General features: G+C 38.7%; 1 protein-coding gene across 3 annotated transcripts in view; it reads left to right on the top strand.

Annotated features, from left to right (window-relative positions):
* The first annotated feature begins 18,429 nt into the window (after positions 1 to 18,429).
* The window catches only part of PCCA (propionyl-CoA carboxylase subunit alpha), a 243,730-nt gene continuing 241,578 nt past the window's right edge, over positions 18,430 to 20,581 (top strand). For 2 of the 3 annotated variants that reach the window (XR_005556076.1, XM_039337758.1), the window contains exon 1: positions 18,430 to 18,568. Coding sequence is in view for 2 of the 3 variants with exons in the window: in XM_039337758.1 (XP_039193692.1) it covers positions 18,476 to 18,568 (93 nt within the window). In the remaining variant the exon portion in view is untranslated. The remainder of the gene's footprint in view (positions 18,569 to 20,581) is intronic. The other variant, XM_039337756.1, reaches the window with a different exon arrangement.

The raw sequence follows: 20,581 nt of genomic DNA, 5'->3' as shown, positions 1-20,581 counted from the left end.
TTCTATTAAAAATATTAATCAATTCAACCTTCACATTAGAGGATGTTTCTACTGATAGAAAAGATTGCCTTGTGTGCAGCTTGTTCATTATGATTTTCATTGTGAGCTTCTTAAGGACACTAAAAAGCGAGATCTATTATGCAAAGAAATAGTCATATGAAATTCCCTCACCTACCAGCTCAGCCTATTGGTATTTATGTAATACTTTATGGCAGTGATGGCAAACCTTTTAGAGACCGAGTGCCCAAAAACTGCCACCGCCCCAGCCCATGCCTGCTCCACCCCTGCTCTGCTCCGCCCCATACTGCCCCTGCTGTCCCCATCCCGCCTGCCCACAGGGCCACTCATCGCCTCCACGGCCCGCCACAGATTGCCAGGCAGCCTAGCAGCACCATGGTGGCCATGCCCTCCGCCAGCACCCCACAGCATTAACTGCGCAAGACAGGGCATGTAGGCGGAGTCTTGTCTCCGCTGCCCAGCTGCCATGCCATTGGCTATACTGCTCTGCGCAGTTGCACTCGGGGGCGACTCTCCTCCAGGGGGGCTGCTGGTGAGGAGGGAGCCGCAGGGGGAGGCGGGACTGGGGCAATAGCGCAAGTGCCCACAGAGAGGGCTCTGAGTGCCACCTCTGGCACGTGTGCCATAGGTTTGCCACCACTGCTTTATGGTGTTCAAAGCTGATAAAAATTAATTACATTAATTATTAGTTTATATGGGTGCCATTATCTAGAGCTAAAACAAATATGTAAATCAGAAAAAGTGGGAAAAAACCCTAGAAGCTAACAGAATAATTTTTTATTATATCTGTTTTGGATTTTTACTATGTCTATATAGAAATGGAAAAGAGACATATATAATAAAAGAGGCTTTTAATCTCTTAAAAGGTAGGAGGTAAATATATTTTCATACTTACTTTTTAAAAATTGAATCAACCTTTATAATTTAGTATAGGTTTGTCAGTTTCTACAATGTGCTTTTAGGTATTTCCTTGGTAATTAAATTGCCTTTTCACATTTTCATAATTTAAAACAATTTTTTTTATTAAGACCATTTTGTTCCAAGCTTTTAATGTTAATCTGAAAAAGATCATGCCAAGGAAAAAAGAGTTTGATTTAGTTAAACCCAACCTAGGTACATCAAGCGAAAAGCTTATTTCCTTGACTCGTATATTTAAAACCTCACTTCAGGGGCAGAATATTTCAGATCATACCAATTGCAACCAGCCAATCTGGGGGTGAAGTTCTTGAATCAGTATGGTCCAAACAGAGTGTTCTGTCCCTAGAAGAGTAAGTTCCACATGCAAATAATCACTGAAACTCTACTTATGTTTGTAAATTTATCTTAAAGGGTAATTATTACAATACAATACTTGTAAACATAAACATGGTTCTTTGATAGATGGAAAAGTGACGTATATGGTGAAAAGACTGAAAAACACTGCATTGACTTATTTTCTTCACTAACTTTAATTAATGATGGAGGGAAGATAATTTCATACAGACATGACAGAGCAAGTTAGTGTCTTCCTTATAAATATGTATCTAAAAACTCAACACATTTTCCCCTGTAGAGCCTTTTCAGAAGAAACCTGACTCAGCTTGCTATCCCCAAACTATATTGTTTCCCATTGATTCTCTTGGCATTTATTCTCAGGATTCAACTTGCTCTTTCAGCAGTTTGTCTTGATTACAGGACTTGATCACATGACTTGATCATGGAACTTGATCATGATCGTGGATTTAAAATTTTATTATGAATTTCACTGGCTGATGTTAAATCATGTCCCTCTTTCTCAGACTAATTGGAGTAATTAGCTACAAATTTATTAAATGATAACATGGACAGAAGGAAGAGGCAGTGCTATGAACAACTTGGAAAAAAAGTAAAATTAAAAAAAACATAATAAATCCAGAAAAATATCTCCTTCACATGCTAATGAAACATCAAAGACCACTGCAATTAACATTTCAAGTCTTAATTGACTAATAAAATGAATTTCAGTAGCTAGAATAGAATACAGCTGGAAAGGACCTTGGAAGTCTTCTAGTCCAGCCCCCTGCTCAAGCTATCTCAGACAAGTGACTGTCTAGCCTCTTTTTAAAAATCTCCAGTGATGGAGCGCCCATGATTTCTGGGGGCAAGCTATTCCACTGATTAATTGTCCTCACTGTCAGGAAGTTTCTCCTTAATTCCAGGTTGTTTCTCTCTTTGATCAGTTTCCAACCATTGTTTCTTGTCCTGCCCTCTGGTGCTTTGGTGAATAACATGACCCCCTCTTCTTTGTGGCAACCCCTCAAATACTGGAACACTGTTATCATGTCTCCCCTATTTCTTCTTTTCTTTAGACTAGCCAAACCCATGTCCCGCAGCCGTTCTTTGTATGTTTTAGTCTCCAGGCCTTTGATCATCTTAGTTGCTCTTCTCTGAATTTTTTCCAAACTCTCGAAATCTTTTTTGTGATATAGTGACCAAAATTGGCTGCAGTATTCCAGGTGTGGTCTTACTAGAGTTTTATAAAGTGGTACTAATACCTCGCATGACTTTGATTCTATGCCTGTTTATACAACCCAGGAATGCATTAGCTTTTTTGGCTGCTGTTGCACACTGCTGGCTCATGGTTAAGTGATCGTCCACTAGGACTCCAAGGTCCCTCTCACAGTTACTGTTTTTAAGCCAGGTCTTGCCCAATCTGTACTTGCACCTTTGATTTTTCCTGCCTAATGTAAAACTTTGCTTTTCTCCACATTGAAACTCATTTTGTTGGATAGGGCCCATTGTTCAAGTTTGTCGAGATCTTTTTGGATCCTGAGTTTGTCTTCTGGGGTGTTGGCTACTCCTGCTAGTTTGGTGTCATCTGCAAATTTGATGAGTTCCCCTTCAATTCCCTCATCTAAGTCATTGATGAAGATATTGAAGAGTATTGGGCCTAAGATGGAACCTTGTGATACTTCACTACTTACTTCTCTCCATGTGTATGTAGTGCCATTGAGGACTACTCGTTGAGTATGGTTTGCCAGCCAGCTATGAATCCATCTGGTGGTGATGTTATCTATTCCACCTTTTTCTAGTTTATCAAGGAGTAGATTGTGGTCTATTTTATCGAATGCCTTACTGTCTAAGTATACTACATCCACAGTATTTCGCTGGTCTATTAGTTTACTCACTTTGTCGAAGAATGAAATAAGATTGGTTTGGCATGATCTGTTTTTAATAAACCTGTGCTGGCTACTATAACTTTGTTTGCTTCTAGTTGTTCGCAGATCTGTTTTTTGATTATCTTTTCTAGGATCTGATTGGTCTGTAGTTTCCTGGGTCCGTTTTTTTCCCCTTTCTTGAAGATGGGAATCACATCAGCGCTTTTCCTATCCTCAGGTACTTCCCCGGTGCTCCAGGATTTTTGAAATATGTGGTGCAATGGTTCTGAAATAACAACTGCCAGCTCCTTCAGAACTCTGGGATGTAATCTGTCAGTCCCTGGTGATTTATATTCATCAAAGTCAGATAGGTGTTCTATTACCATTTTCTTGCTTATTTTAATTTTTGTTTCTAATTTGTCTTTTTCAGCGTTTTCTTTGTTATGTTGGGCTGTAGTTTCTTTTTGTGTGAAGACTGATGCAAAGTATGAGTTAAGCAGCTCTGCTTTCTCCCTTTTCCCTGTTATTTCCTTGCCATTTTCTCTCTTTAGTGGACCTATAGTTTCCTTGACTTTTTTCTTGTTGTTAATATATTGGAAGAAACTTTTTTTATTATCCATGATTTCTGTTGCAAGTCTTTGTTCATTCTGAGCCTTTGCTTTCCTGACTTCATCTTTGCATGTTCTGGCTGTCTGCTGATAATTGGCCTTAATTATGTGCCCTTTTTCCATTTTTTGTATTTGTCCTTTTTGTCTTTCAGTTTGTCAGAGAGCTCTTTGTACAGCCATGCTGGTTTCTTCTTGAATTTCTTGGTTTTTTTTTTTCAGTGATATTGTGCTAGTATGGTCTTTTATAATCCTATTTTTCAAAGTTTCCCATGCTTCTTGGATTGTTTTCCCCTTTAGGATTTTCATCCATTTCATCCAGCTACATTTCAAAAGATTTGTGTGGACAAATCTTTATTCAAATCAGATATTTATGTTACATATCTTGAAGATTATCCAGAAATTGATGCAAAATGCAAAGGTGCAGGCAGTTATGTGTGTTCTAAAACCGCTTGTAGTATGCTTCTGTTCCACAAGCTGCATTGGTTGCCAGTCTGTTTTCATGTCCAATTCAAAATGGTGGCTTTGATTTTTAAAGCCCTTCATGGCGTGGGACCAAGTTATTTGGGGCATTGCCTCTCCCCAATTACACCAACTTATCCCATCAAATGTAGCAAGAGAGATGTTGCGGGTCCTATTTCTCAGGGAAGTTCACTTGGCACTTTAAATAAGGATTACAACATTCCTAGTCACATAAGGCACAACTTTTTCTTCAACCAATTTCATTTTTGTAGCAATAATTAATGTTCTGCACAAAGATAATGTAATTATACAAAGTATTTTACTTTGTTCCGACAAAGTCCCATTTTAATGAATGGTTTAAATTCTGCTTCAATGTATTACCTCCATCCGATTATTGCTGGGCTTTTTTGTTGAGGGGAAAAGACAGTGGCAATGAATATTGGGTCTTAATCAAATAAAATTGTCCCACCTCCCCTGAAGACAGCTTGGGTCTGGGGTAAGTGTCCACCTCATTAATAAGATTATCTAAATTATCTAAACTTAGGGAATGGTTACCTTTCCTTTTGTATGGGAAAATTATGTGGTATCTAGATTCTTTTTTAAGATACAGAAGTTAGTTCCTTGCAGCTGTATGCATTTAGCTGGTGCAAAGCTTTGTGTATCCAATGTGCTGAATTCAACAAATGTTTTTTTTCCTACCAGTTTGCTTGCAACTCTCTAGACTACGGGTGTCAAACTCGCCACGTCACGTGTTGTGACGTATTGCAACTTTTTTTGCATTGCTGGAACTGGGATGGAGCAGCCTCCGTATGATGCAACCGGCCCATGGGCCCACAGTTTGACATCCGCTCTAGACTATTTTACAAAGCACTTTGATGTATGCAATATAAAAGCCTTTCTGCATTTTATTACACATTGCCCAACTAACACTTTACAGTGTTGATTCCTGCCTATGCTTGTATAGACATTTGCATCTGTATTAATTGTTTAAAGGATGAAGGAAGGGTCTTCTTAAGGAAAGAAAAAAAAATCACTTTACAATTAAAAAAACCACACAAATTGGCAGGGTTTTTGATGAGTTTAAAATATGGAAAATGCCATGTTGTTTAAGGAGGATTTTATATTCCTCAACTGAATTGAAGCTAGAGCTTTTGTAAAGAAAACCTTTCATCTTAAACATGCAGTACTCCCTCACAACATAATTACCCTAATTTGTATTCTGCTGTAGAAATAGAACTTCTTAAACAAATTAAGTAACGATCACCAAGCTTACATGACCAGCATTATTACCAGCTGATGTAATTTCAAATGGTCACTAAATGGGTGATTGTAAGTTGAAAATTTCTTGTACTGACAAACACTGCAACTGGCCCTCACTATTCCTCTACAATATTGTTTTTCTTTTGCTAAAAAGGTTTTCTTAGATAATGCTCAGGGATAGCATATTCGTAGAGTGATCTTTGGATAAAATAAATAGTAATGGAGATCAGAAGACCTGGCCCTTCCTTTCTTCCTTCCCCATTAAACACATCTTACCCAAATCCTTCAATTTATCTTTTATCAATGCTAAATCAGTGCTGTTATTTATTCTGTGTTGGTTATAGTTGGCTTAATGTTGTTCTATAATTGTCATTTTATTGAGCATTTGAACTTAGAAGGGTTTTGTAGAAAGTTAGCAGAGAAATATTATAATTAAAGAATAAAGCAAAAGCAAGGTAACAATAAAACTGATTTTACAATCCTTGTTCATTTCCTTGGTTTCCCAAATATTTGCAGCTTATGACTATGTAAATAAATATTTTAATTTGCTATGCAATGCAACCTTATGTCTTTGGCTACAGCCTTGCATCTGCTTAAGCCAACTTAACCCCCTACTGTTTTCAGTGGAATTTAAGGACTCTAACTGGAAGCAGAATGGTGTGGACTATAAGGACTATGGTTGTTGGGAAGATTGGGGTATAATATTTTCCTCCTCCTTTCTGTCTTAATTAGCTCTTTCTATGCATAAAGTGCCTCTTTCTTTGCAACAGAGGAAAAATGACTTGGATCAGACAGTTTTCTTCTGCATCAAGCTTTTGCTCTACAAACCAGCTGGTTTAAGACATGCTGGTTGAAGCCTCTTTCTCTGTGTCTATAATCCTAGTCAGTTTCCCGTGGCCACAGTGGGGTGCTTCCTTTGATGTTGCTCTGCAGGTGGCTGCCTATGTATAAAATGAGGCCTATAAGCAGAAAGCCCTCTGTGGATCAAATGAAAACAGAGAGAATGCTATTGTGCTTCAGTGTTTTATATACATGGAAGGAACTGATGTCAGTACTGAACTATTTTGTTGTATAATGTATCAACCCTTTACATAGAAGTCAAAGATAAATAATTTGGCTGCTATCCTGTCTTTATCAACAGATACACCAGGTTCTCACAATTTGTTCCAACACATCTGGTGAGACAGGTTTAATCAACATTTAGCAAGAGCAGAAGTTAAATTTAGAATATTTGTAGCATTCTTTATTGGCTGATTGGTTTTGAACTGGATGAGTTTCTGTGAAATATGGCTTTAGAAGACAATTGTTTCTTTTGCTTGCATTGTTGTTGCAATCAAGCTTTTCAGCTAGGGAATGATATTTTTAAAGTTACTGCATAAAAATTGTGATTTTAATTATTCTTACAACAAAAATCTCAAGTAATTGACCTTTAAACTCTAAAGATGTAATTAATCATTCAAATTGTTCTACATTCTCTGACCTCTTTCAAGGATATCATAGCACAGCATTTATACATAAAATATAAATATAGGAAGGTGGTGTAAGTTACTAATACTACAGATATGTATGTGTGTGCAAATATATATATCATCATTGTCATTTTAGCCATTGTCTATCCACTGCAGGATGAAGGCCTCTTCCGCATGTTTCCATCCAATATGGTCCTGAGCTTTCTTTTGCCAATTGGGCTCACGATATTTACTGTCATGATCCACCCTGTTTTATGTCTCTTTTGTGGATGTTTTTTTATTATGTGGGACCTATTCTATGACTGCCTTGGTCCACCTACCATCAGTTCTTCTTGCTATGTGACCAGCCTTTTCCATTTCAGTTCTTTTATTCTCTTGATGATATACTTTTTTTTGTTCTCTAATCCATGTGCAGGTTTTTCTATCATGTCTTATAATGCCAAACATGTATCTTTCTATGGCTCTTTGCGCCAGTCGTAACTTTTATATTCATTGTGAGGTTAATGTCCATGTTTCACTGGCATATGTTAGAGGAGGTAACACAAACTGATTGAAAACGTTTCTCTTCAGGCATAGTGGGAGGGTGTTCTTGAAGAAGAACTAAACATAGTAGGGCACTATATGTACCTTGGTCAACAGATCTCAGTGGAAGGTGATACAATACAGGAAATTGAATGGTGTGTTAAATGTGGTTGGCAGGCATTCGGCAAGCTAAGCGTAATTTTCAAACACACACACACACACACACACAGACATTATAAACAGTATGTGAAGCAGAAAAATTGGAAGGAAATCAGCTTCACTATACATCAGGGTGATAAAATGGAAAAGGGACAAAGCAGGGATGGATAAGATGGGATGGCAAAAATATTAACAGAGATCCAAAGGGCATATTTTCATCAGTGCCATGTTGGAAGGTAGGCAAATAATAATAATAATGCAAATAATAAAGTAAAAATGACGATACAATGGACAGTAGGTAAAGGTTTCCCTGTCCAGTCCTGTCTGACTCTAGGGCATAGTGCTCATCTCCATCTCTTGGCCAAGGGAGCCAGCATAGTTTGAAGACATTTTCTGTGATCAGCATGGCTATATGCCAAAGGCAAACACAAGGCTATTATCTTCCCATTAAAGTAGTACCTATTAATCTACTCGCATTTCCATGCTTTTGAACTGCTACGTGGGCAGGAGCTGGGGCAGAAACGGGATCTCACTCCATTGTGTGGCGCTCAGGTTTCCAATCCACGTTGTCAAGTTTCCAGCTGACAAGCTCAGCATCTTTAACCGCTGAGCCATTGTGCCTAGTTGCCAATTAATTTAACAATTACTCACGCAATAGGGCAGAAGGGATATCTTCCTTCAGCTCCCTCCATCTTGCCAAATGGTCTCATGCAGCTTCCAATTAAAGGAAAAAAATGGAAAGCTCTTCAGTATCAATCCTCCATTTTCAGCCTGGATTTTTAAGATCTTGCTGCCTTGGGTATCATCATCAACATTACTAACGTTACAAATAGTCCTTGTTTAATGGCTGACCTGTTTAGTTGCCATCTGAAGTTATGGTGGTACAGAAAAAGTGACTTTACAATTAGTCCTCATATTTATGACCATCACAGAATCCATGCAGTCACATGATCAAGATTCAGGTATTAACAACACTTGGAGTCTCTTGTGGCCATGTGACTGTTCTTCACAGCTGGCTTTCAACATGCAGAGGCAAAGGCAAAGCCAGTGGTGGAATGGCAAGATATAATGTCTTGCTTAACACCTGTGTCCCTTAGTGATAGGGTTGGCAATTTAAGCAAGGAAGCATTAGCATCACTATCATTACCACTAATACTTTAATGGTTTCTGGAAAACTGTTAATGATCATCAGCGAATTTTCTCTGAGTAAGAATAAGCTGTTCATGTGTTCATTTGGAAACACCTCCTTATATATAGACATTGTCCGCTGACCTCCACAGGACTCATGCAGCACAAATGGGTACAAAGTGGAAACGTGAGAAATGAATATGGTAAAACCATGCATATACTCATTCTCAAATGAAGCCCAACTCATCCTCTGTATACTTTTTTCTGTGATATTACCAAAGCCATTTTTAGTCCAGCACAGCTGATGAAAAATGAGCTTTATGTGGCTGGATAGCAATAGCATTTAGACTTATATATCACTTCACAGTGCTTTACAGCCTTCTCTAAGCAGTTTACAGAGTCAGTATATTGCCCTCCAAAATCTGGGTCTTCATTTTACCGATCTTGGAAGGATGGAAGGTTGAGTCAACCTTGAGCCAGTGAGAATTGAACTGCCAAACTGCTGATAGTCAGCAGTTAGCAGCATTAGTCTGCAATACTGCATTTTAACCATGCGCCACCACAGCTCTTATGAACATGTTCTTATCCTGGCTGTGGTGCCTAAAATGTGCTTGTCATCCCCCAAGGGATTGCAATTTACAATAAAATAAAACTGTGATCTAAAGATCAGTTTTATGTAATTCAAAATATGTCTGCAAATGAATTGAGACCTTTAGATTTATTTCTCAAAATAATCAGGATTCCAAGCAACCTTCCATCTTGGTACAGCCCATTATGTGATTGTTAGGAATGAATTTGGGAGTAACAGAGATCAGTAGTTTCTAAACCAGTGAGAACAGATTTTGTTATGTTAACAAATCCTAGCTGTGGCACACTGTAAATCTAGACTCTCTAGATTTTCAATCTTTTATTCTGGAACTGACTTACTCAGTGGTAGATTCACACATGATTTGGTTAGTGTAGATATTGCAGAGAAGAATAAAGCCAATTATTATACAGTACTGCCTAAAATAATATACAGCAAAGAAAGTCTAAATATAACTCAATACTTCAGGGTTTAAATTTCAGGTTTTTTTCCTGTCACCTGAGTTAACACATATTTTACTGTTCTTTTCAAGTTCATATGGCTTTCATTCGTTTGGAAACAGCTAGTTCCTGTTAAACCAGCTTAATCTGACATAAATTCAAATAATACCTTGGATCCGAATGATAATTCTGGAATAAAATAACAAGCTATAAGGGGATGAGAAACAATTACTTTGATGGAAGGGAGAAACATGTATAGAAGATTGATAGGAAATAACTTATTTTATAATTAACATGGACACTAACCTCACAATCGATACAAAGGCTATGAGTGGCGCAAAGAGCATGGAAAGATACATGCTCGGCATCACAAGACAAGATAGAAAGACCTGCACATGAATTAGAGAACAAACAAAATTGTACAATATCATCAAGAGCAGGGGTGTCAAACTCGCAACGTCACGTGACGTGTCGCGACATATCGTGACTTTTTTCCCATTGCCGGCAATGGGGTGGGTGCGGTTTTGGCATGATGCATCCGGCCCGTGGGCCAGCAGCTTGATACCCCCGATCAAGAGAGTAAAAGAACTGAAATGGAAATGGGCTGGTCACATAGCAAGAAGAACTGATGGCAGGTGGACTAAGGCAGTCATAGAATGGATCCCACTTGATAAAAAGGATCCATGAAAGAGACCTAAAACAAGATGGATCGATGACATCGGTAAGTATTGCAGGCCCAGTTGGCAAAAGAAAGCTCAGGACTACATTGGTTGGAAACATGCGGAAGAGGTCTTCATCCTGCAGTGAATAGACAATGGTTAAAATGATGATGATATTTTTCAGGAAAGTTGTTATTCTGCTCATATGCTTCACCTATCAATATTTTCTATACATGCCTTTATATATTAAAATGTACAGAATATATTAGAAAATAGGAAGGGTTGTTCTTGGTTGATTACAGGTTTAAAATCATTTTTTTAAATCATTTTTTTCTCATTAATCAAAACTGATAAGTGAATAAAATTAAGAAAATGATATTCCTATTCTATGTAGTCTTTCTCTTTTTTTTAGACTTACATTTATCTTTCTATTATTTTGCCCTTGATAGGTTCTGATAGTAGGTTAACCAGAGCACAATTCCATGGGGTCAGTCTGCTTGCCCTTTAAAAAATATTGACAAAACATAAGCTCAGGATACCACGTGCTGAGAAAGTGGCTTATTGCTTGATTGCTGTTTGCATTGCAGGCATTAACCTTTAAGTGACTCTGAAATCTATTTACTATGGAAAAAGCACTTTACTTTCAGTGTGTAAAATAAAGATCAGAGTTTGTGCAGACATGGGATATATATATATATATATTTGTTATTTCTCCTTAGCAGTCAACCTGGTGTTCTTCCATTTAGTGCATGGGTATCCAGATGTAGATATGACTGAGAGTAATAATCTGGCAGGTGGTGAAATTTATCAAGGTCAGCCATGTGAGATATTCTGAGTTTCCACATCTTATCCTTGAGGTATCTAAAGCAGTCGTGTAATCTGCATCTAATTGGCTTTTAGAGTATTGTTCTTAAGCAATTTTTTGTCATAAAAAGTAGGTGTTCTTAATAAAATACATGGGTGATTCCAGAATGCAAATGAGGGGGACAATGTTCTTCAAGGCATGTATTCCCCCCGCCCCAATACTGCAGTGTCACTTCAATTAAATGTAGTTTTTAGATATTGTAGACTGTTGCTGTTTATTATCAAACTGTATGGGAGCAGAAATACTGAAATAAACAAGATCTAAGAGTGAATGCATAAAACCATTTGTAATAAGTAATATTGCCTTAGAAAGGAAGATAACAAAAAAAAATAGAAAGACAGTGAAGAGGAAAGGTTTTCTTTAAACAACTAAATATACCTGCTAATAAAAATCTTCTAACAATCAGCAGTAATTAGGACATACAGACTTTGATGATTCCAGAATAAAATGTTCAGGAGAACTTTACAACTTTCTAAATGTTACACCTCCTTCCAAATTATGACATTCTGGAAGTGGTTTGCTGGTTTCTGGAAATAAATTCTCAAATTGAAATTGTGCAAGATATTTCAAAGATGGTCTATGGCAGAGGTCCCCAACCTTTTGGGCACCAGGGACTGGTTCCGTGGAGAAAGGTTTTTCCGTGGATCGGAGGGGGCATGGTTTTGTGTGCTGCCTGCATCTCATGGGTGGGGCTTTGCTTGTTTGTGCATGCTGCAGCCCGGTACCGGTCCACAGACCGGGGGTTGGGGACCCCTGGTCTATGAAACAGATTCAGAGGAAATCTTGAACTCTTTCAGAATAGCACAGACAGATGGAAAACAGAATATTCCAAAATTCTCTGGAATGTTCTGTCCCTAGTTCAATGAAATGTTTACATCCTTAAAGAGTAATGCTAGATGCTAACCAAACCTTTCCATCTCATGTGAACCATTTTTCTCTAACATACACAGGAAATATGCATACAAATATGTTACTTTTGGATTTTTTAAACTATGAGGTCAAGTTGTTACAAAAATTTACTGCACCAGAGGCTGTTGCAAGTCAGTTTCATCCACAAATCCAAACTAGTGTAAAAAACATGCACAGCAGAGAGCTTTTACCTTACATAAGCAGCAGCATTGGGATAAAACATGGCTAGTGTTGGCTCATTCTCCTGAACCAATATGGCACATTTTCCCACCTTCCTGATGAAGTGGTCCAGTGAACCTGGGTAGTGGCCTTCCTTTCTTCCTCATAAATTATGCTACAGCAGACTGTATCATGGACAGCTGCAGACATTTTTGTGAAATGCTCAATATTAGGGTTCTTCATCTTCTGCACTGAGAACAACCAGGTTTTTGAAGATATCCTAAGAGTCCCTTTCTACTGCCTCAAACCCTCAAATGTCACGAATGAACTGATGGCACAGACGTTTCCACACCCTGTTCAAGTTCACAGGGGTAATCTGGCGCTAGACCGCATCAATGTTATTGACAGTCTTGTAGATGGCATAGAATTTCCAAAAACTAGTTCAAAGTCTTCTGGGAATCCACTTCAGTTGCCTGAATTGCCTGCATATATACGGTATGCAGTGAAGATAAATATTTTTTGAGTGTTGCTATCATACCCCACACCCTGACACCCCCCTTCCATAGGCTGCAGGAGGGAGACAATGTTTGGAGACAGATGCACAACCTTCACATTTGGGTGGAAATTCTCTAGGTAAGGTGGATGACCTGGGGCATTATTCAAAATTAGCAAAATCTTGAACAATGTTTTTCTCATAGCAGTACCTCTTTACTTCTACTTCTGGGATGAAATGGTAGAAAAACCAGTCTCCAAAGATGGGAAGGGTGACCCAAGCTTTCTTGTTAGCCTTTCATACAACAGGAAGTGAGGTCTTTCAGATGTTCTTAAGAGCTTGCGAGTTCTTGGAGTGGTAGACTAGCAGCAATTTTAGACTCAGATTACCAGAAGCATTGACACCTAACATTACAGCTTATACTTCACAGCTTTGAAGTCTGGCATCGTCTTCTTCCTAATGTAGATTCTATCCAGCATTTTCTTCCAATAAAGCGCTGTTTTAGCCACACTAAATATTTGCTAGCAAATAACTACCATCCTCAATGATCTCCTTGAAGGTTCGCAGGAACTCCCTGGCTGCATCCTTGTCTGCACTTACCACATTTCCATTCATTTTCACATTGTGCATATTCACATGAACCTTAAAATGCAGGAACCATCCATTACTTGCAAGGAACATGTTCTTGCAGCACCTTCATCAACTTTCAGTTTCAAGTCATGAAACAAACTCGTAGCCTTCTCCTGGATCAGCATTAGGCAAAGTGGCATATACTACTGATACTGTTTGATCCACATGCTGAGCAGCATTTCCATCTCTTCCATCACTTTTCCTCTCTTGCTTATTGTGGATTGTATAGGCAGTGAACTTTTCATACATTCCGTGATTTTATCTTTGCTTTTAATTATTCTAATTATTGAACAATTCATGCCAAATAAGCATGCTACATTCACCTCTATTCTCTTCAATATGTCTGCCCTCATCTGCATTATAAATGCAGATGAAAGTGGATATATTGATGCTTCTTTGTGCAGCCTCCTCTGTATTGTCAGTGGTGTTCACTGCAGACATTCACAGTCATCAAACATCGGACACACAGTCAGGCAGTCAGCAGTCCTGGTCTGTTTCTGAATGGATCTGCAAACAGCATGTGAGCAGAAGTCAGGAAAGGGTTAGTTACTGGCATGCAGCATATGCATGTGATGTGTTGGAAACTAACCTTTTCCCCATCTCCTCCTAACTTCAAGTATTTTCTAGGATGGGCTTGACTTGCAGATTAGTTTGTTTACATCAGTGAAAGTTTACAATTCAAAAGTTCATCAGTAGACTAATATTTATATTACCAAACTTTTAAAATTTGCACTGAAAGAAACGCTTGGAAATTTGCTTTTACTGCCTCTTTCTATGACCTATTGGTCAAAAATAACCTCTATATTTGATTGCAAAAATTTGAATGATCATTGATTGATTTTGGTTTTATACTATCAAGCTGGTTCTGATTCCTAGTGACTACATAAGCAGACAGTGAGGGTCGGGTTTGTCACATCCACCTCCCTGAAACTTTGCACTGGCTTGCCATAGGGCTGTGTGCTCAGTCCCTACTTGTATTCACTGTACACACATGATTGTGTATCGTCTGATCCATCCATTGCGATCATTAAGTTCGCAAATGATACCACAGTATTGGGTCTTATTACAGGTGGAGACGAAACACTGTACTATCCTCATGGTGTCTAGAAAACAACTTGCACCTGAGCATCAGCAAGACAAAAGAGATGATGTTAGACTTCCGGAAGAAAAGAGAGGAACCCACCCCATTTTACATGGGGGGGGGCTGTGTGGAGAGAGTTTCCTCCTTTAAATTCCTGGGAGTCTACCTCAGCGAAGATCTCACCTAGAAAATCAATACAACCCAGGTGGCCAGAAAGGCCCAACAGAGACTCTACTTCCTTAGGGTCTTGTGAAAGAACAAAGTGGAACAATGACTGATGACCTTCTTTTACTGGTCCACTATAGAAAGCATCCTCTCACATTGCATTATGGTGTGGTATGCTGGCTTTCCTGGGAGTCTACCTCAGCGAAGATCTCACCTAGAAAATCAATACAACCCAGGTGGCCAGAAAGGCCCAACAGAGACTCTACTTCCTTAGGGTCTTGTGAAAGAACAAAGTGGAACAATGACTGATGACCTTCTTTTACTGGTCCACTATAGAAAGCATCCTCTCACATTGCATTATGGTGTGGTATGCTGGCTTGACAGCCACGGATAGAAAGACATTACAGGGAGTGGTGAGCACAGCACAAAACATCTTGAGCTGTCCCCTGATACCACTAGATGACATTGCTAGGGCCCGCTGCCTTAGAAGAGTGAGGAAAATCCTCAGGGACGACTCACAACCTGGTCAGCACTTCTTTACTCTCCTACCATCGGGTAGGAGATATAGAAGCATAGCCAGCCGCACCAACAGGCTGAAGAACAGTTTCTACCCATGGGCAGTCAGACTTTTGAATGGGAAATAACTCCATGTATGATAGACTTGTGGGGCCAGCGCGATGTGCAATAAATTCACATGGTGCAATAAGACTGTGTGTTTGTTGTCACTGTGAGTTGTGTCGGGGGGGATGACGAAGGGAGGCTTAGCCAATCTCATTGTACACCTGTTGTACTTTGACAATAAAGGTTGATTTGATTTGATGAACATTAGCATCAAATGAGCATCAGGTAGCAGCAAATAGATACATAACATGGTACTCCTTTGTTTTTAACTTGTGATTATCTGGACTTTTTCAGTTCATATATGATAGCTCTTCCAGGAAAGGGGCAAGGAAAATGGATGGAAAAAATCTGCAAAAAGCTGAAGATGGACAGTGGGCAAACATTAAAATACCTAGACTATGTAATATAATTTTGAATATCTAATACTAGAAAATAAGACATAAGCATTTTTGTGTTGGGTCATGAATGTGTATTTCAGAGTTACCTTTTAGAGTATGTTGCGGTTCAATGCATGTTTAACAGGAAATAATAACTATATGAATTTTAATCAAGACATTTGATGGCGATATCACTTTTCAAATTTTAAGGGTGCAGTTTGACATTTTTCTGTTGCTTCCCTTTCCATATAAAATGTCTCAAATGCACATTGTTCCCCCTATCCCCATTCTAAAACACAGAGTTATTTTCCTGATTGGTTATGTGAATTTGTCATATTTTTGAAGAATTAGTTATAAAAAATACCCAGTAAATGCATATTGTATTGGTCACAGAATACGATGCTAGGCATAAAGCATACATACAAGAAAAGTGGGCAGATTGATTACATTTATCTGCATTATGTACTTAGTTTATAATTCCGTCTTCCTATTGAGTTTTAATACTTTACAATACAGCACAATATTGGCAGGTGAATTGTTACTCACTCTAAAATGTATTCTAAGATATAATAGACAGATGACTTTCTGTAGTCTTTATTCTCTCTGACACATATATATGTATGATGGTTAGTAACTTGCTCACAATAGTTATTACCCTATTAAACCTATACAGTTAACAGAAACCTAATAAAAACAAATTGAGTTTACTATCTTTTGTCCACCTTGCAAGTGAGGAAACTAGTTGGTCTGCACTGGTAATCCTCAAAAATTATAGATTAATTTTGAATGCCTGTGAAGATTGCCCCCCATCCCAATAGTTATTTGAACTGTAGCAGTCCTGGAATTTTGGGCCAATGGAAAAATACTGGCTGATGCAAAGCATAAAGCCAACAACACCCTAGTAGGGGCAGCAACCCATTAATTGGCAAGTGTTCTGCATTACAATCTCCATAATTACTGGCTCTGGGCTTTCCAGCATAGGACCCTGGAATATATTAAGGAGTCACTTTTCAAGTATAAATTAGAATTACATAAAACATGGGAAATAAGGTTGGTTGAGATAGATAATGTGAAATGTGCTTCTATTTCTTTTTTAAGAAATCAAGTGCCCCATACATTTTTCAATATATTCTCACATGTTTTTTTCCTGGTGTCTCAATATCTTGAAAATCTTTTAACATATCTTTTCACAGGGCTTTTCTACTGGCACCAAATTCTGGAACTCTTTTGATGGTATCTTTCTAGCACCTTGCTCATTTATTTGAGCTCTCACAAAAAGTACAAAAAAAGATTGTTCTTATACGGAGGTACATTTTCGTTTCGACAACTGGTTAAATGCATATATTGCTTTTAGTTAAATTTTGTTTAATTAGTTGTATAAACTCAACTGATTTTATAAATGATGGTTTATGTTTACAGTATATGATATGTGGAACCATCAACTGTGATTCAACAAACCATGTTCAACAACCCATGGTTTTGCACAATCTATTCTATTCTATTCTATTCTATTCTATTCTATTCTATTCACCAGTGTGAGATCAGATATACACACTAACTGCATTAAGCCACAATTTAACCATAATTAAAAACATTCTGCTGGATTTGCAGAGCACCCTAAGTTGTAAACTGTGATTTAGAAATCACAAGAGCTCTACAGGAAGACCAAATAAACCCTCTCCCAGTTTAGTGTGCATGAACCAAGTGACTAGCCTTCTGGAAGGAAGTAAAGATATGGTTTTGCCATCTGGCCTGGTAATCTGTAGTGGATGTATAGCCTACAGAATGGCTATACTCATCCTGACAGTGATTTTAGATTATGGTCTTTTATAGTCTTAATCATTATTGTTTTAATCAGGGGTGTCACACTCGTGACATCATGTGACATCGCACAACGTATTAGGCCGGTTTTGCTGGCAATGAGATGGGCGTGGCTTCAGTATGATGAAACTGGCCCACAGACCAGCAGTTTGACACCCCTGCACCAAATGAACTGTTGTAAGTCAAATAAATAATAAAAAAACTTGTATGTAATTAGGATTGCTGTCTTTTAAAAAAATGACCAATAGCCATTTTCATTTTACACAATGTACCATTGATAGAGAGCTGTATTTCTTAACTGTATTAGATCACTCTCTAAACATGTCAACACATCAACACACAGAATCGCAGGGAAAGCATCTCAAAGAGTTCAATGAATCGGAATAGAGCTGGAAGGGATCTTGGAGGTCTTCTAATCCAACCCCCTGCTCAAGCAGGAAATCCCCATTTCAGACAGGTGGCTGTCCAGCTTTTTCTTAAAAACCTTCAGGATGAAGCATCTACAATTTCCTCATCCCTCATTGGTACCTAGACTTCTCTTAACTGCCCACCCTATGTTTCAAAAGTCAAGGGAATCGCCTTTCCATCAGCTAGGGTTTCCATCCACGGGTTTTACTCCCTACCTGCAAGTTTTAGGTTCAGCTGCACACTACATTGACTGACCACAAGGCTTTTCTCTGACCTCTTACGGAGCAAGGTCACAGCAGCCCTGGACCTGTCTTCTCTACGCGAGTCGCCGCCACCTCAGCACCCCCAGAGCTTCTCAGTGGAAAAGCGTGCCGGCCTTCGCCATCGCCCCCAGGCGAGGCGCGAGTTGTAGGGGCGGGCTCTGGGCGTGTGGGCGCCGTCGGGAAGGGGCGCATCTGATTGGCCGAGAGAGCGCAAGGTGAAAGGGCGGCCTAGACGCTGAGGACAGAAGCCCAGCCTAGCATGATGGCGGCGGCGGCGGCCTCTCTGTGGCGTGGGAGCGCTTGGCAGCAGTGGCGGTACAGGATTCTGGAGCGGTTCTCCGTGTCGCAAACGGTGAGGCGGCAAGCGAGCGAGCGGTTGGCTGCTACTTATGGAATATCGCCCACAGCGGGACGGGAGCAGGCAAACAGGCAGGCATTTTCTCGGCAGAGCAGCCTAAGGCACTGGAGACCAGAGCGCCGGTACTTCTGTGGGATGTCTCGGCCTTCATTTGGGGCAAGGCTGCATTTGCTGCGCCAAGATCGGTCTGGAGGGAGCGGGTGGATTGACATGCCCATGAACCTAGCAGATGGGACGCCTGGCTGGAACTGGGTCTTCGTGGGTCTTCGCTTGCCTGGCTGGAACTGCTATGTTATGCTGTCTGGCTTTTAGGGACTACAACTCCAATCCGGATAGGCATTCTGGGTGTGGTGGATGGGATCTGTCTGGAGCGTAAACTGCATTAGACTGCAAGACGGAATGATCCTACTGTATATGCACAGGTTCTGCAGAGGGAGGAGTGCATTAAATAAATTGCTCGGGGAGAGGCTTATCTGTACCAGTTTTTTCCTGCTTGGTCTTGAGGTTAGTGCTGGTTAAACATCGCAGCTGTTTCTCTGTTCTTGTGTTAACATACGTGAAAGGACCTGATGCATGGCAGCTGAATCAGATAAAATGCAGAAGAGAAGAAACATGTTTTAGGTAGAGTTATGGAAGTTTAGATTTCTATCATGAGTATAGCCTCACACTTTATTTAACTGCATGTATTGTTGAAAGCAGTGCTACTGTATATACACACACAGGCACATACATACACATACATACATACACTCATACACATATGTATTTTCCTTAATCAAGTTGATTCCAAAAGTGAGCTGGTGAAAGGTACTTTGCATGTTATCCTCTGATTTTTTTTTTTTTTTTTGGGACAGAAAACCTTTTGTAGAGGTGAACAAGAAGCAGTCTGAGCAGTCTTGCAAACAGCCAGGGTCAGGCAGATACAATTTGTCTTCTGTAATTTTTAACTGGGCTCTTAATAAATAGTAATCACTTCTCTTCTGTTTGTTCCTTGTTGGCTATACTGAAATCTGTAAAGTCTTTTTCTGATGTTTTAAGGATTTTATGCATAGACTAGTTCTAAAATGATTTTTAGAAACACATCTCAGTGATACTCTTGGTCTAAAGTATTTGTTGTATTCATTTAGTGAAATTTGTATTTAAATAATTAACCAGATGTATTTTCTGTAGAAATAAGGGATTAAAATGACAGATTAATACAGTTCAATTGTTTTCAGGATCTGTCTTACACAAAGGGAAAGTTAATCTTGTTATGTTAATTAGATTCTGATATTTGTCCTAACATGTTGTTCCTGCAGTATTGATGCTACTATATATGTTAATCTTTCATATTTTCCATAAAGATTTATATCCTTTTAAAACAATGATCTGATATGCTTTGGACTGAAAAAAATATATTCATCGCAGATTATACAGAAAGACTGATTTTTTTCCACATTGGTTAAAAACAGTTCACAAATGCTGAACAAATAACTCTTTAGAATCTAAATTTTTAAAAATGACAAGAGATTATATAAAAATAAACATGAAGAAAACATATTCATTAAAATGCCCAATAATGAAATTAAGTGACTGTGTTTGACAGTGGTAGTATATACAATGAATTTTCCAGTAGGTAATAAATAATAGAGAAGTTAATTTCTTATAAGATTGAATCTTGAATTTGGGCATATCATTTTATTAACAGAAGAGAAAGTACACATGCACATTTGTTACTCTAGCAATAGAAGGTTTCTTTTCAGTTTTGGTTGAATCAATTGATTGTTTCTAGTGTTCTTTATATGTTGATTATGATATTTTGATAAAATCCTTTTTTTGTATTGTTTGAATTGATTTAAGGTTGGACATAAGCTGCTCCAAAGTTCACAGCTGGAGAGGCCTATAAGCCTAATAAAATAAGTTCATAAATGAATATAACAGAACTAATATAATGCAATCATAATGCATAATTATAATAAAAAAGGAAAAGGACCTGGGAAAACCTTATTATAAGCAACAATCCAGAAT

The sequence above is a fragment of the Crotalus tigris genome, unplaced genomic scaffold, assembly GCF_016545835.1.
Source record: "Crotalus tigris isolate CLP2741 ecotype Arizona unplaced genomic scaffold, ASM1654583v1 scf7180000017685.4511686, whole genome shotgun sequence".
In the NCBI taxonomy this organism is placed as follows: domain Eukaryota; kingdom Metazoa; phylum Chordata; class Lepidosauria; order Squamata; family Viperidae; genus Crotalus; species Crotalus tigris.
This window is presented reverse-complemented; position numbering and strand designations above follow the sequence as displayed.